Source organism: Staurois parvus, unplaced genomic scaffold (assembly GCF_062004578.1).
Source record: "Staurois parvus isolate SC_StPar_1 unplaced genomic scaffold, SC_StPar_1.0 ptg000145l, whole genome shotgun sequence".
NCBI classification, from domain to species: Eukaryota; Metazoa; Chordata; class Amphibia; order Anura; family Ranidae; genus Staurois; species Staurois parvus.
Genome location: NW_028317941.1, coordinates 320102 through 338156, shown reverse-complemented (window position 1 = coordinate 338156; position 18055 = coordinate 320102). Strand labels below are relative to the sequence as shown.

The following is an 18055-nucleotide window of genomic DNA, read 5'->3' as shown; positions in this document are numbered from 1 at the left end:
ATACAGATATTAGGGTTGCAGAACGTAATTTATTACCTATAAAATAAAGAGCATTTTTTGTTGGATGTCTATGCAGTATACACAAGGAGAATTAAGAGATCATGCCACCATTTCTTTCATAGCAGCCAAGTGCAAAATTTGTAAAGGTCCAGAAGAACATAGTTATAAAAGAGAAAAGAAAGCATTTATGATTTAATGTGAGGTTTTTCTTCCCCCAAACTGCTGCCTCTCTCATCCTCCTTGCTGCCACACAACTTAAATAGATAATATATATTGCACACACAACTGACAGGAATGAAGGATGGGTTAGTAAATAAGAGAGAGAGCAAAACCTAATAAGAGCCAACATACATTATAATAATTGAGAAAATGGCTCTCACAGCATGATGCAGAACAGATCTGACTTGCATGAAAAAGAAAGGGGGTTTCCAATTTAAACAAAAAAAGAAAATAGACCCATATTTCGCACCCTCCTTGTAAAGTAACATGAAAGACTCCCAGCCTATGGCAACCCTTAGAAGCAGCAGAATGTGAGTCTCCTTGTGTTTATATTTCTTTGGAGATATAATTTGACCTTAGCATAAAAAGTGTCAATCAAACAGAAGACCCACACTGCAGATGAAATCCCCATTGATCGTGTCCCAGAACAGTGTAGGTTAAGAACTCCTCCATGATGGTATATGGAAGGGTCCTTAAACAAAACATGTTAGGACAGAACTTCAAGGGCCACCATTTCTAATTCTAAAAATGCTAATTACATGGCTATCACACTGACCCTCTCGCTTCAAAGCTTACTGAATTGGAAATAGGTATGCTATTCTGGGTCAGTGGCACAACCTAATAAATTCAGAGCTCGACAACTAGCGTTTTCAGGAGATAGACAATGACAGTGCATGTATTTCTCTCATGACAGGTGTCTTTTAACTGGGGTCCATGCAGAATTTGCTCTATGTCTCTGTGGTGACATTTACTAAACAGGATATACTTTACCTAAAATTAAAGTTTCATGTAATCTTCACCATGCAGCTTTCTGTGGCTGCATGACTTTATTTATACTATATCCATTTGGTCACTACATCCTCTGCTAATACATGCCAGTTTTAATTCATTTCAATAAAATGCCTTCCTTCAAACACTGAGAGACTTCCACCTAAATAGATGAAAAATGCACCATAACGATCACCGGAGACACATGGTTTAGGTAAATATATACTATATAACAAATGGTCACCATGGTGGTGGGGCTCTAAAGCAGGACTTATATTTTAAAATGGCAATATCCTTTAAAAGATCCAGCTACCATCTCAGAACTACTCATATGGACTCCCAACAGGTCACAGTTTGAGGACACACACTGGTCCTGGTTAGAGTCAACAGTTACCTCTGTCCAGACAATCCTCATAAATATAACATGTTGAATGCAGAAGGCCAGTTAGGAAACCTAGGTGTTCTGCTCTACATTATGGTGTGTATATATGTGAACCTTCTGAACGTCTGCTTTGTTGGGGTTCAGATCACTTTGGAGCAGAATGGACAGATCTCCTTACAAGGACTATGATAGATTGTGTAGGTAAGCATTTAGAATCAGCATCAAACTGAAGGCATGATATGTTCTATTGCTTTCCGCTTGGCGCTGATTGTGAACTACCTGTTATGTTCCCTATAGAGGTCAGCGTGAATTAAAAAAGGACTGAACAGCTTCCACTTACACTGCTATGGTAGAACACACGTGCACTCATCTGCATAGACACCTGTTCTGCATACTGTTGCATAAGTTACCTTAAGCTTACCCAGCACTGTGACAAAATTCTTAATGCAAATTACACCTGCACCATAATCAGCCATTTTGGGCAGCAGGACAGACTATATATGGCCACGTTAGTGACTAGAACGTCGCCTACTTCTTGCATCGATGTACGCATCTAAAACTGTACAAAAAAAAAAAAAAGCAGTTACAATGCAGCCCTGCAAAAAGACACAGTGACTGCAAAGCAATCACACCCAGATAGCAAGGAACAGGTCATACAGGAATTGGCTTCCTTAAATTTACATAGAACTGTGGGGCTCTGGCAGCAAAAGGATAAGGAGAACAGAATAAGAAATCAGCCTTGTCCTAGAAAACCCCTGCCATGCCAGTGCAATCCAGATGATACATTTGGTCTTTCCTGTTCATGAGCTGAGTGTGGGTCAAAGGAACATGTTGCATCTGGGAGACTGACAGGTAGATGATGGGCAGAGGTGAAAGATTTAGACTTATCCCTTGTAATCATGATGAATAAGCAGTGATCTCTCTCCACTAATTATTCCCAGTTTTCCCAATCTTCGTCTTCCAACTGAAAAAAAAAAACAAAAAACAAAAGAAAAGAATGATAATCATTTACAAAACACCAGCAACTATATATAAATATATATATACACACACAAACATATAAACACACACTCAAATGGTGAAAATGGTGAGAGGGAGGGAGAGAGAGAGATTGGGGGGGGGGGAGAGATGGGGGGGGGGAGATTGAGGGGGAGAGAAGAGAGAGGGAGGGAGGAAGGAAGAGAGAGGGGGGGAGGGAGGAAGAGAGCGAGAGAGAGAGAAAGGAGGAGAGAGAGAAAGGGGGGGGGAGAAAGGGGGAGAGAAAGGGGAGAGAGAGAGAGAGAGAGAGAGAGAGAAAGGGGGAGAGAAAGGTGGAGAGAGAGAGAGGGGGGGGAGGAGAGAGGGGGGAGAGGGGGGAGGAGAGAGGGAGAGAGAGAGAGGGAGAGAGAGAGAGAGAGAGGCAGGGAGGGAGAGAGAGAGAGAGGGAGGGAGGGAGAGGGGGAGAGAGAGGGGGAGAGGGAGGGGGGAGAGAGAGGGGGAGAGAGAGGGGGAGAGGGAGGGGGGAGAGAGAGGGGGAGAGGGAGGGGGGAGAGAGAGAGAGAAAGGGGGAGGTTTCTTTTTAATATAGTATAGGCAGAAGATAAATTGCATATAGGGAATAAAATCTATAACAGTTAATGGCAGCTATTTATTATGAATATGGCATCTCTTTAGTATAAATTTCATATCCTGATCTCAAGTGTGTTATAGTTACAGTGGGGCAAAAAAGTATTTAGTCAGCCACCAATTGTGCAAGTTCTCCCACTTAAAAAGATGAGAGAGGCCTGTAATTGGCATCATAGGTAGACCTCAACTATGAGAGACAAAATGAGAAAACAAATCCAGACAATCACATTGGCTGATTTGGAAAGAATTTATTTGCAAATTATGCTGGAAAATAAGTATTTGGTCACCTACAAACAAGCAAGATTTCTGGCTCTCACAGACCTGTACCTTCTTCTTTAAGAGGCTCCTCTGTCCTGCACTCATTACCTGTATCAATGGCACCTGTTTGAACTTGTTATCAGTATAAAAGACACCTGTCCACAACCTCAAACAGTCACACTCCAAACTCCACTATGGTGAAGACCAAAGAGCTGACGAAGGACACCAGAAACACAATTGTAGACCTGCACCAGGCTGGGAAGACTGAATCTGCAATAGGCAAGCAGCTTGGTGTGAACAAATCAACTGTGGGAGCAATAATTAGAAAATGGAAGACATACAAGACCACTGATAATCTCCCTCGATCTGGGACTCCACGCAAGATCTCACCCCGTGGGGTCAAAATGGTCACAAGAACGGTGAGCAAAAATCCCAGGACCACACGGGGGGACCTAGTGAATGACCTGCAGAGAGCTGGGACCAACGTAACAAAGGCTACCATCAGTAACACACTACGCCGCCAGGGACTCAGATCCTGCAGTGCCAGACGTGTCCCCCTGCTTAAGCCAGTACATGTCCGGGCCCGTCTGAAGTTTGCTAGAGAGCATTTGGATGATCCAGAAGAGGATTGGGAGAATGTCATATGGTCAGATGAAACCAAAATAGAACTGTTTGGTAGAAACACAACTCGTGTTTGGAGGAGAGAGAATGTTGAGTTGCATCCAAAGAACACCATACCTACTGTGAAGCATGGGGGTGGCAACATCATGCTTTGGGGCTGTTTCTCCGCAAAGGGCCCAGGACGACTGATCCATGTACAGGACAGAATGAATGGGGCCATGTATCATGAGATTTTGAGTGCAAACCTCCTTCCATCAGCAAGGGCATTGAAGATGAAACGTGGCTGGGTCTTCCAACATGACAATGATCCCAAACATACCGCCAACGAAGGAGTGGCTTCGTAAGAAGCATTTCAAGGTCCTGGAGTGGCCTAGCCAGTCTCCAGATCTCAACCCCATAGAAAACCTTTGGAGGGAGTTGAAAGTCCGTGTTGCCCAGCGACAGCCCCAAAACATCACTGCTCTAGAGGAGATCTGCATGGAGGAATGGGCCAACATACCAGCAAGAGTGTGTGCCAACCTTGTGAAGACTTACAGGAAACGTCTGACCTCTGTCATTGCCAACAAAGGATATATAACAAAGTATTGAGATGAACTTTTCATATTCACCAAATACTTATTTTCTACCATAATTTGCAAATAAATTCTTTCCAAATCTGCCAATGTGATTGTCTGGATTTTTTTTCTCATTTTGTCTCTCATAGTTGAGGTCTACCTATGATGCCAATTACAGGCCTCTCTCATCTTTGTAAGTGGGAGAACTTGCACAATTGGTGGCTGACTAAATACTTTTTTGCCCCACTGTATTTGAACAATGGGCATTTGTAATCTGTGGTATTTTTGTAATACAATAACATAAAAAAATAAATATATAGCACTTAGCACAATATATTTTACAGCCCACATAAGTATAGCTTTTAAAAAGCAAATCCAATGTTAACTACATTATACTACCTTGAATCTATGAAATGTGAAAATGACACGTGAAATAAGTCTGTGTGTTCTTTTATATTAGTCTGTAAGAACTAATCACTTTCCTCTTGTCAAACTACTTTCCATATACAAAAGCAGTGTCAGACACCGATGTCCCAACAATATCTGGAAATATACACCCACCTCTCCAGACACCTCTACACGAGACAAGGCCAGCTGTACCTCCTCTTCTGTCATATCAAAGTCCTTCTCCCAATCCTCACTGACGTCCGTACTGGACCCTGAGAGTAGAGATGAAAATTGTTTAACTGAACCCCTCCAGTGCATAATCAAAGACCACAAAAAGTGAATTGAATAGGTAACTGAGAATTACTTAAAACAGAAGTCTGCTACATGGCTATATTCATGATATAACTCCAAATAAATGTTTTGCTAGGTTCACCTTTCTGTCCATTGTTAGAAGGTGTTGATTTGCCACTGTCACTGTTAAGTTCAAAAACACGAAGATCAGAGGGCTGTTCTTCTTTTCGAATGGAGCTCTGTGTATTGACTTTGGCCACTGAATGTTCCTCGGAGACTAGGACTAAGTTCACTTCTGATTTGTCATCTTGTAGCTCATCAGCTACTTCAGATGGAATGGCAGAGGATTCAGCTGGAGCTTTGGGTCCATGGTAAGCAGGATTGTCAATCTGAGTGATTGGGGAGATGCTTTCACTGCTCTCAGAGGGGCTTGTCACACAAACAGTTTCTTTGCACTGTAGGTTTGGCTCCTCAGCACTGCTTTGCACATTAAGGGCTGGAATGGCAGCTGAAGATATTCTAAACTTCTCAATATTTGAAACACGTGGTGATCCAGATCCAATAAAGTCCTCTGGGGAAAAAGAGACAGGAAGAATGTGTTTTCAGGTCATATTTACAGCATGGTGCTGCGACTGCTTGAATACAATAGCTGGTAGTGCAGATTCCTCCACCCACTCTGAACAGGATGGAGTAAGCAGTATGGCTAGCTTAAGTCTGTTCAGCTTGCAGTATGGCACTGATCAATGGCAGGACTACCAGAGTCACAAAGGTCACACTTGCGACGGGGCCCTGGAGTTCTGCCACTGTGGGGAGGGGCCCAAGAGCCTGGACTGTACCTTCCCAGCAGTGTTTCTGGCTGCAGGGCTCTGAGGTGAGAGTTTCTCTCACAGGCAACCCAGAGCCAACGCTAACAGGTCCCCCCCTCACTAATGGGTGACGAGAGAGAGAGAGATGGCTCTGATGTAAGGGGTGCTTTGTGGGCTCTGATGTAAGGGGGGCTTTGGTGAGCATAGACCCCATTACATCAGAGTTCCCCTTTACAACAGAGTCCACAGCATTCAACCTTATATCAGAGCCCCCCTTAAATCAGAGTTCTCCTTTACATTCCAGAGTCTACAGAGATCACCCTTACAGTGGAAGTGAAAATTCTGTGGGCTCTAGAAACCCTGATTAAAGCTGGGAACTTTGATGGTAATGTGGGCAAAAGGGGGAACTCCGCGGAGACTGATGTAAGGGGGGGGAACTCCGCGGAGACTGATGTAAGGGGGGGAACTCCGCGGAGACTGATGTCAGGGGGGAACTCCGCGGAGACTGATGTCAGGGGGGAACTCCGCGGAGACTGATGTCAGGGGGGAACTCCGCGGAGACTGATGTCAGGGGGGAACTCCGCGGAGACTGATGTCAGGGGGGGAACTCCGCGGAGACTGATGTCAGGGGGGGAACTCCGCGGAGACTGATGTCAGGGGGGAACTCCGCGGAGACTGATGTCAGGGGGGAACTCCGCGGAGACTGATGTCAGGGGGGAACTCCGCGGAGACTGATGTCAGGGGGGAACTCCGCGGAGACTGATGTCAGGGGGGAACTCCGCGGAGACTGATGTCAGGGGGGAACTCCACGGAGACTGATGTCAGGGGGGAACACCGCGGAGACTGATGTAAGGGGGGAGACTCTGTGGAGACTGATGTAAGGGGGGCACTTCCATATGGTTAGAAATGTTATTTATTCACAAAATACATGTATAGCGCATTAGTTACCCCTCTGTCACTGATTACACTGTTAGTCAGTCTGCATCATTCAAGTACAATGTTGCTCATTAACCACCTCCCCCCCATACTGTAGCAGCATGATTTCAGTTTCCACTAACAAATGGAGGTGCTGTAAAAACTGCTGTTAACCAGCTCCCGCCCACACAGTACATATATGTCATCCAGCCTGTTTAGGGTTTGGGACGCGCATGTTTGCCCCACTGCTAACCACTGGTGTCACTGGCTACATCGGGATTTTATCAGCAGGTCCCGGCCAATAAATTGTGGTTGAGACCTGCTGATTGGCTTAGCCAATGACAACATATTGTCCTATGTTTACAAACACAGGGCTCTGTACACAGATCAGCAATCTGGCTGATTTATATCCCTGCAAAGCAGGAGTAAAACCAGATAGAACTGTAAGTAAAAACAGCGCATATTACACACATTACACTTGTTAGGTACACAGTTACCCTTTTGACTGCACCTTGATGTTAACCCCTTTCCAGTCAGTGTACAGTATTATATCTGATCACTGTATTAGTGTCACTACTGATGTCAGTGTCAGTTAGTGTACCTCCCAGAAAGGGTCTGTTAGAATCAGATTGCCTGCCACACTATCAAATTCCCACTGTAAGTTGCTGATCACCACCATTACCAGTATAGCATCATAGCTCTGTAAATACCAGTATATACTGCATACCATCTTTTGTATACGCTATAACTTTTGCACAAACCTAATTAATATATACTTATTGGGTTTTTCTTTTACCAAAGACATGTAGCAGAATACATTTTGACCTAAATGTATGCAGAAATTTTCTTTTTTGCTTGGATATGTTCTAAACCAGACAGTAGAGAATACTGGGGTGTTTTTTCAAAATTTTCGGTCTTTCTTTATTATTAAAAAAAAAAGGAAGAATAAACCCAGTGGTGATCAATTACCACCAAAAGAAAGTTCTCTTTTGTGTGAAAAAAAAATTATAACTTTAATTTGGGTACAGTGCTGCATGACCGAGCAATTGTTTGTTAAAGTATTGCAGTACTGAATAGTAAATCATGCCATGGTAATGAAGGGGGTAAAACTTTCCAGAGGTCAAGTAGTTAAAATTGTAGCTCATGACTACAGTACAATCTGATAGATACAATAGGGATACTTTTATGTAAAGTGCCACCCCAGACAAGAAGCAAAATCAGTGAATTGCTAATGCTCTCTACTCGATAAATATCAACATTTGTCAGCTTAGCCTTCCAGAGAGTTCACTAAACATTTTAAGGTGCCAGACTTGGCCAGGCTTTTTGACAGTGTTGGAACTTTGGTCTCATGTGCTGTACAGATTGCCTTGGAACTACAGAGTATAGCAGCCTAGCCAAGCCTAGAAATATCTGGCTTGAATATTCAGTATGATTCAGATGATAATGATACTAGAAACCACAGGCAATAGCTGAAATTTGCATAAACCATTTATTAACCACTTCAAGTCTGGACACTTTCACCCCCTCCCTGTCCAGGCCAATTTTCAGCTTTCAGTGCTATCACACTTTGAATGACAATTGCGCGGTCATGCAACACTGTACCCATATTAATTTTTTAGCATTTTTTTGAGACAGATAAAGCTTTATTTTGGTGGTATTCATTCACCACAGGGATTTTTTTTTGCTATATAAATGAGAAAGTCCAAAAATTTTGAAAAAAAGTGTTTTTCTTATAAAATTTTGCAAAAAAATAATCTTTCTTCATAAATATTGGTCAAAATGTATTCAGTTTTCTTTTTAGCAAAACAAAATAAAACAAAATTAGTTTATAACCAAAAATTATAGTTTTTCAAAATTTCTTTTTACTTTTTTATTATTGTTTTATATTATTTATGTTTTTTTAAATATACTGTCACCCTAGCAGTACAGTGTCACCACGGTGATACTGTACTACTTGTGGGGGGTGATGAAGATTTTTGTTTTTTTTACATTGATTGCTTTTACACCCATACAGGTTGTAAAAGCAATAATTTCTCCTTCTCTCTGACTGCATTCTTGCAGCCAGTGACCTCTGTGATCATTCACAGATTTCACAAGTAGTAGGAAATGATGTCAGGAAGTGACATCTTGCTTATTACTATTCATGTGATCACTGATTGGCCAATCAGAGATCACATGAATCGGGAACTGACACAGAGGTCCCGTACAGCGATTGGTGTTCTGCTATGTGCTCCCAGGGAGTGTACACAGGCAGTGAATGCCAGTTTATAAGCGGCAACCCGCTTCTGCACTGCTCCTGTCCGGACGTTTATGTACATGGGCCAGACGGGAAGTGGTTAAGGAAACTGGAGGATTATTACTTTTTATTAATGTCAATTCCCTTCAATCAGAGCGGTCACAGCAATTCAAAAACATAATACCAACCACTGAACCTAGTATACCCACCAGGTCAAAAATCGTTGCCATTTGTGGCTTGAATTTAAGCATAATAGCTGAATTGTGGCAGTGGGCTGCATAATAGGAATGTCAGAATGAAAAGTAAAGTCATTTAACAGGTAGTGCACTTTAAGTGAGCCTAAATGCAACATTTATCTGGTTGACTAGAGTGTCCCTTTAAGATGTCTGAAAAAAGGCTTAATCACATTTCAAACTACTCTGAAAATATATTGGCTAAACAGTTAATGTGTTGCAAAAACCTATGCTGTGGCAATCCTCAGCAATCAATAAACATCTTTCAAACATATAGAGCTAGCAGACAGCTGAAAGCTAATATATGTTTAATTCTCACCGGTTACTGTGCATCCCTTTATTTATTGCCTGAAAAGTGATTGCACGCAACTGGATACAGACAACCACTCCTACGTTTAATACCTGGGTAAGAGAGATGAATTCTACCCTACCTTATAAAAAAAAACTGATTTATGTACATAGAGGTTGACCCGCTAAATGCAATAAAGTTTGGGACAGATGGTTGGCGCAACCCCCCATATGCTTGTCGGACGACTCCTGAGCTCCATGTTGTAATAAATCAATTGTTATTTAACATATTATTTCCTTACAATGTCATTGTGAATGTACAGGCACAGAGTTAAGTGATATTACTGGTCACTAAACCCGATACATAATTGGTAAAATTTATACTTGCAATGTTAACATTATAATGATGATTTTTTTTCCATCTGATTTTTCACTTTAATAAAAGGCCCCTTTCACAGGGGCGTTCCGTATGTCCATTTTTCATCTGTTTGTTTACAGATGAAAAATGGACACCCATGTATTTCTATGGACTAGCAGATGTAAGCAGATGATCTGTTTACATTCGTTAAATATCCATTTTTTTGAATGGAAGAAAAGCGAACGGATGGAAAACGGATGGAAATGGACAAAAAACAGATGAAAAAACGTATGAAAAATTGACGTGAACTGCTGCAAAACTGATGAGAAATAATCAATAACTGATGTGAACTGAGCAGATTTTTCCTGGAAAAAAAATGACTGAACGCCTGTGTGAAAGGGGTCAAAGTCGTTTTGTTGAACATGAAAAAACTAGAGTGCATATCTGCATAGAAACCAATCAGCTTCCAGGTTTTTTGTCAAAGCTTAACAAACCTGAAGTTAGAAGCTGATTGGCTATCATGTACAGCTGCACCAGATTTTTCACTCTCCAGTTTTCGTAAATAAGCCCCAGTGCCGGGTTCTAGCTGTGAGAAAGAGACTTCCCATCTCACACTCAGAACAAAACAGAGTAGGTCTGAGTGGTACGGAGCTATTGATAGGCAGCTTTGTATTCTGTGAATTAATACAAAGCTTCCTGCTGAGGTACTAAAAACTCCCAGTGTTTAGGTGCATTTAGAAGTATTTAGGTCACTATGTAGGGGGAGGAGCCTGAACATGGCGCTGAGCGGGAGATCAATGTGAGATCTCCCGACACCAGGAGTACCCATAGCCCCGCTAGAAAGGAGAGAAGGAGGGGAATGTTTGAGAAGCTACTGCTGGGACCTACCTGAGGGTAAGGTCCCTTTTGGCAGAACGAGGCATGGTGGTCTGAGCGGTGAGGGAGACAGAGCCAAGGTACAGGAGGAGAGCGAGTGTCCTGACAGCTGGAGAGGAGCTCAGTGGACGACGAAGGTCATGTGACCTGATGCAAAGGAGCACTGGAAGGTGAGAGAAGCCGGCCGGCATGCAGGAGTGAGGAAACAGCTAATTCTCCCATCTCATGAGCTGGATTGCTGCGGTTCACTGCTGAGTGATTTGGGCCCCCCCCCCCCGAAGGTTGCTGTTATCTGGAGGAACACTGAAGCCAGCTACCCCCCTCCCATGAGAGGACACTGGATGCTGACTCACCAGAGTGGAGGAAGTAGGAGCAAAAAGGGTGAGTGAGAGCAGTATGAGTACTGGATGGGACTAAACTGTGTAATAACACTGAGGGGGGGGGGGGGGGTACTCAGGGGGCTATATTCAAGGGGTCGTACCAAGAGAAGAAGTGGAAGGAGGACTTTTAAGAAAGATAGAACCCGAAAGTGCAGTGGACCCTGAAAGAGGCTTATAGGTGATAGGGGGGAAAAAAAAGAAGATTTAAAAGGACATTTAAAAAGACACTTATCTAGAGAGGTGGAACTTTAAACCAATAATCCCTCCCAGCGCTGGAAAAAGAGAGGATAGGAAGGAAGGAAAAGGAAAAAAAACAATATGAAAAATAAAGCAACAAAAGGAGGAGGGCCAAAGGTCTCTCAAACAGGCTCACTGAAAAAAAAAAATATATCCTTACAAGAAAAATGGACCCCGGAGAGACAAATGGGAATAAATGGAAGATATGAGAAGGAAAACAGTATTGGAGAAGGCACCAGAGTATCCCTGGGAATGGCTAACATCAGTCAAAATATAGAAGATGAAGATATAGAAAAAATAGTGGCTTTTGAGACTACAGAAGAACAAGAGAACAGCTCGCAATTGGCCACTAAAATAGAAATAGCAGAAATGTTTAAGGGATCAGAAAAATCTATAAAACAAGAAATAGCTAAACTACATAAAGATCTGGGGCAGGTACTATCAAGGGTGGAGGAGACAGAAAGAAAATTAGACAAACATGCCCATGCTATACAGGTCTTAGAAAAACGGATGACGGAAATGAAAATAGAACAAGAAATCTGCTATATAAATTGGAAGATCAGGAAAATAGGGATAGAAGACGCAATTTAAGGATACAAGGTCTCCCAGAGATACCCCAAGGAGAAGATCTGAAGGAAACAGGAAATAGAATGTACATTAGCAAATATCTATTGCCTGAATAAGAAATCAGCGGTATTCCTAAAAAATATCCTGAGGAAATTAATAGATTTCAAAAAAGGAAATTTGATTGTGGCAGGAGACTTTAATCTTCGTATGGATCCACAGATGGATTAGACTTCTCCTGTTCAGAGAAATGGCAGTAAGTTTTTGAAATCTTCGAAAAAAAATGATATACCAATGTCAACTTGTGTATATATGTACAGTTATGCACACAAAGGATAGAGATTATACGTTTTACTCTCATGCACACGAGATGTACTCAAGACTGGATTACATATTGTTGGATCATTGACTTAGAGTCATTGGTTAAAGTAAATACAGAAGTTATGTCGATTTCAGATCACGCTCCTGTCACAATGCAATTATTATGGGGAAATGAGCTGACAGGAGGGAAAACATGGAGGTTAAATGAGTCACTTCTTCAGGATCAAGAGACGGATCAGAAAGTTAAGGAAATACAGCAATTTTTTGTGGAAAATGATTCTGAGGAAGTGATGCGGCAACGGTGTGGGAAGCTCATAAGGCATACATTAGAGGAATATTAATAGCAATAGGAGCAAAGAAGAAGAGGGAAAGAAGAGAAAACATAAATACACTTCTTAATGAACTCAGTGATTAAGAGCAGTCACATAAAAATAGAGTAACAAAAGAGATTATGCAGAGGGTACTAAACAAAAGAGAGGAATTAAATAGTTTTCTAGAAGAAGATATGAGGAGAGCGTTTAATAAAATGACAGGAGAGAGATATAGATGAGGAGATAGACCAGGAAAATATTTAATGAGAGCTCAGAGGAAAAAAACAAACAAACTAGAAACTATATAGAGAAAATAAGAGATGGCAAAGGAGAATTAGTGCATTCAACTAAGGATATAGCAAAAGTTTTAAAAGAATATTATAATAAACTATATAATATTAATCCCCAGGGGATCATAGGGGAAAATGAGGTGGGAATAATAGAAAAAAGAAGGGCATATTTAAAAAAGGCAAGATTACCAAAATTAAGCGTAGAACAACTAAAATCCCTTGAAACAGCAATAACACAGGAAGAAATACAGTTAACCTTAAAAAGTACCACAGGTAGGAAAAGCCCAGGCCCCGACGGGTACACAGTGAGATACTATAAAAAATACAAAGAACTATTACTACCCAAACTGAGGACATATATGAATGCTTTGGGAGGAGAGATGGCAATGAGGAGGGAATCCCTACTCATGTGGTTCTAATACATAAGGAAGGTAAAGACGATCCCCGTTGTTCAAGTTATAGACTGATCTCTTTATTAAATACAGACACTAAACTATATGCAAAAGTCCTAGCAAATAGGATGCAAGACTTAATGCAGGAATGGATACATACAGCTCAAGTAAGGTTTGTCCCAGGACGGGAAGGTAGAGACAATGGGTTAAGATCGCGGTTTCTCGTACAAAAAAGTAGGAAAGAGAAAACTCCTTCGCTAGTACTCTCAATTGATGCCGAAAAGGCATTTGACAGATTAAACTGGGGATATATGCTGGACACTTTAGAAGTACTAGGGTTGGGACCCAGGATGAGAGAATGGATAAGGAAATTATATAGTCAACCTTCGGCTGCAATCATGGTTAATGGGGAATTATCAGTGTACTTTGGGATGCAAAATGGTACAAGGCAGGGATGCCCTTTGTCTCCTTTGCTATATGTTTTATCTCTGGAATCGCTTTTGGCTACTATAAGGAATAATATAGATATAAAGGGAAGGGAAATAGAGCATAAGGTGGCAGCATATGCAGACGATATGTTATTTTATGTGGGACATCCAAGGACAACATTGCCAAATTTAATGAAAGCTTTAAAATATGGTGAGATGTCTAATTGAACAATTGACCCTACTAAAACAGAGATTTAAATATAAACCTTCCTAATAGAGAGAAAAAAATGCTACAGGAGGAATTCCCCTTTGTTTGGGGAGAAAGAGAATTAAAATATCTAGGTATAAAATTAACAGTATCTCCAAAGAACCTATATAGATCAAACTATATTCCACTACTAAATGAAATTAAGGACGAATTAAGGAAAACAGGATGGGGATCTCTGTCATGGATAGAACAGATAAACCTGATAAAAATGGTAATTGTTCCAAAAACTTTATATAACTTTCAAATGATACCTATTAAACTACCAGAAGTATATTTTAGAACAATTAGAAAAATTCTAACAAGATTTATTTGGAGGAATAAGAAACCCAGAATAAGTCATGATATTTTGTGTAGAGACAAAGAGAAAGGCGAATTAGGAGTTCCAGATTTGAAAAAATATTATAATTCAGTAATATTAGCAAGAATTTACAATTGGACACATAATGCAAAGGGGAAAAGCTGGATAAAAATAGGAAATACATTAAGTCAGGCAAATTTGAGTAGAATTGTATGGTTACCTCCACAATTTCGTGGATTGGCAGATAGTACAAGTGTATTTGCACATAATGTTTTAAGAATTTGGGATGTTTTACACAAATGAGATGGTAATTTAATTCACTGTTAATGCCCTTAGGATCCACAGAATTTTTCCCCCCAGGTAAAGAAAGTGTCACAGGCAGGTGGATAAAGAAGAAAGATGTGCAATTAAGAGATATAATGGTGGGGGAAGAAGTATGTTTGTATAGGGAAATGGAAAATAAGAGTGAAATATTTGTGAGAATGGATGAGTGGCTTTATTTTCAACTGAAACACTTCGTGGGGAAGCTTCCAGGGCCATTGAGAACAAAAAAGGACTGGAACCCTTTTGAGCACTTATTAGATACATGGGGAGATGGGAAACACAGGGTTTCTAAAGTATATAAGATCCTCACAGGATTAAACACGGTCACAAGGCCCCCATTTATAGAGAAATGGGAAAGGGATTTAGGAGTAATTGTAGATGAAGAAAAGCAAAAGAAAATATATAGCTTAATACACGGGAATGTAAATATGAGGGATGTGGAAATGAATTATAAATGTTTAGCAAGATGGTATACCACACCGAGTGTAGCAAATAGAATAAGGGGAGATAATTCACCTATGTGCTGGCGTGGATGTGGAGGTAGAGGCACAATGTTTCACATTTGGTGGGAATGTGATAAAATTCAAGAATATTGGGGGGTATAGTCCGCTTAATTCAGGAAATAATGGAGGTTGACATTTCAAAGGACCCAGAGACTTGTCTCTTTTATGGGGATCAACTCTCAGTGAAAAAATATAAAAACTCAGGTCTAATGTACTATTTGAATGCAGCGAAGGGAATGATACCAAAGTTTTGGAAGGAACAAGAAGCACCAAAAATAAAGATTAGTTAGATAAGATGGAGCAGGTATATAGATTGGAGGAACTTTATCACATGGATGAGGATAAGATGGAGGTTTTCCGCATTAGGTGGAAGAAATGGGAGGAATTCAAAAAGTCAAATTTATATCTAGAATATAGGTAAAGGAGTTCAGAAGCCATCGGTGAAAAAGGAAGTAGTAAAATAGTAATATTTTCGGATCAAGATTTCTAGAATGAGTAGAAAAGGGTAGAGTCTAGGCCAGGGGTGGGCAAACTTTTTGACTTGAGGGCCGCAATGGGTTCATATATTGGACCCGGGGGCCGGACCAAGAGTAGATGAATGATGTGTATGTGTCATCCATAGTAAGTATAGTAATATTCCCCCATAGTAAGCATAGTAATTAATCCCCCATATAGTAATTCATCCCCCATATAGTAATTAATCCCCCATATAGTAATTCATTACCCATATAGTAATTCGTCCCCCATAGTAATTCGTCCCCCATATAGTAATTCGTCCCCCATAGTAATTCATCCCCCATAGTAATTCATCCCCCCTATAGTAATTCATCCCCCATATAGTAATTCATCCCCCATATAGTAATTCATCCCCCATATAGTAATTCATCCCCCATAGTAATTCATCCCCCCTATAGTAATTCATCCCCCATATTAATTCATCCCCCATATTAAGTCCCCCGTGTCAATTCACTTACCTTTGCTCCGCGCGTTCCTCTCGCCGTGTTCCCGCTTCGTTCCGGTGTAGCATGAAAATCTGTCTCCTATGAGGATCTGTCCCCCTCGACGTATCTGCGCATGTGCCAGTTTCAGGCATTAGCAGCCGATCGGCGATCTCCGGCACATGCGCAGATACGTCGAGGGGGACAGATCCTCACAGGAGACAGATTTTCATGCTGCACCGGTCTTCAGGGCGGACTGTGAGAGGAGCCTAGCCGGAGCCTAGCTCCGCGGGCCGGATTAAAAGGTCCGCCAGGCCGTAGTTTGCCCATTGCTGGTCTAGGCTGTCAGGGATGGGGTTGGGGGGGAGGGGAAGGTTGTTGTATATTGGGAGGGAGGGAAGGGAGGGGAGGGGGAATAGGATATTAAGAGGAAAGTTAATACTTTTTGATATTTTGTCAGGTAAAATCTGAATTTTATATTTTGATTGTCATAATGTTTGTATGTATAAATTGATCATTAAAAAAATTATAATAAAATATTTAAATAAATAAAAAAAAATACAAAGCTTCCTCTGATTGGCTAAGGTGAAGAGGCAGACTGATGACAATGACATCACAATCTCCGACTCACAGAATACAAAGCTGCCTATGAATGGCTGAGTGCTGCTGAGACCGACGTTTTGTTCCAGGCGTGAGACAGGAAGCTGAAGCTACATACAGTCCTAACTTAGAGCCAATACATAAGTTAGTGTAGAAAATAGTTCATTTGGACCAGCTTGGTCAAAACAAACTAGAGATCAGCTTTAAATATCCCCTATACAATAAAGACAGATACACAAACATGTATTTTATAAAATTGCTAGCTATTAGATCGCCATATGCTCACCTTCTTCCTCCTCCCACCTCGGCTCTTCAAAATGAACACTCTGCTCTGCTCTTTGTTTCAGAGCATCTCTCCTTGCTTCTTCCTGGGAAAGTGACAAAATGAGAGTTAGTTTCAAACACACAGCAACTACACAGGATATTTAAACACCTCAAAATAGGGGTAAGTCTCACATCATCTATTTTAGTGCAAACCTCACTGCAATTGGTTTAATTGGCAGATTTGTCAACTGAACTCAAAAATGAAATATTCAAATTGGATAGGGAAATTCAAAAATGGAAAAATATCTGAAAAATGGAAGTGTATTTCCTGGTATGTGAGGGTGCCTAGGCAATCCTGCGTGTCCTGTATATCTGAAGTAAATCTAAAGCACTGCTATCTCTGGCTTGTCTCAGAAGATTTAGAGTGGGATTTGGTGATGTCGCTACTGGGCTACTAACTGTTCTTGCATCTACCAATATGGCCACCTCCACACAGAGAGGCAGTGCAGAACAAGGCATGGTAAATCATGAGCAATTAAAGATCAATGGCAATATTAATGAGTAATACTTTATCCTTAGCCTGTCTTATTTGGCATAGCAAAGAGAAGTGGTTCTTCTTTAAAGCAGACCTACGAAGTGTGTCTAAAAAGTTTGGTGAATGGTTCAATATCCCAACTGCAACATGAGCTAGGTTTGCAAGCATGGCTATCCAGAGACATGTCAAGAAGTGCCACCTAGAGTCGCGTACACATGCCCTTCATTGTAAAGCCACTGCAGGCAATCGAACGTAGTCAGTGTGAGAGGTTAGGGTCATAGTGCAATGGAGCAACAAGTGAACATCAAGTTCTGCTACAAATTAGAGAAAACAGAGATGGAGGCGCATGAAATGTTGGTGCAAGTGTATGCGACGGAAGCCGTGAGCAGAAAAAGTGTTTATGACTGGTTCAAACAATTTCGCGATAGGAAGGAAATGACCGAGGATGAGCTACATTCAGGTCGGCTATCGACAAGCAGAACCCCAGACATAATCAAGCGAGTACCACAAATGCTGGCATGAGATTGGCGACCAACTCTATGAATGATGGCGGAGGAATTGGGCATTAGCAAGGACACAGTGTGCACCATGATCCGTGAAGATTT

General features: G+C 41.2%; 1 protein-coding gene across 1 annotated transcript in view; it reads right to left on the bottom strand.

The window, feature by feature from the left end:
- Nucleotides 1–9: 9 nt before the first annotated feature.
- The window catches only part of BSDC1 (BSD domain containing 1), a 44721-nt gene continuing 26675 nt past the window's right edge, over nucleotides 10–18055 (bottom strand). The window contains exons 8-11 of the mRNA XM_089673817.1: nucleotides 16938–17019; nucleotides 5228–5656; nucleotides 4969–5066; nucleotides 10–2333 (exon numbers count right to left, since the gene is read on the bottom strand). Coding sequence (XP_089529943.1) covers nucleotides 2301–2333; nucleotides 4969–5066; nucleotides 5228–5656; nucleotides 16938–17019 — 642 coding nt within the window. The 3' untranslated portion in view covers nucleotides 10–2300. The remainder of the gene's footprint in view (nucleotides 2334–4968; nucleotides 5067–5227; nucleotides 5657–16937; nucleotides 17020–18055) is intronic.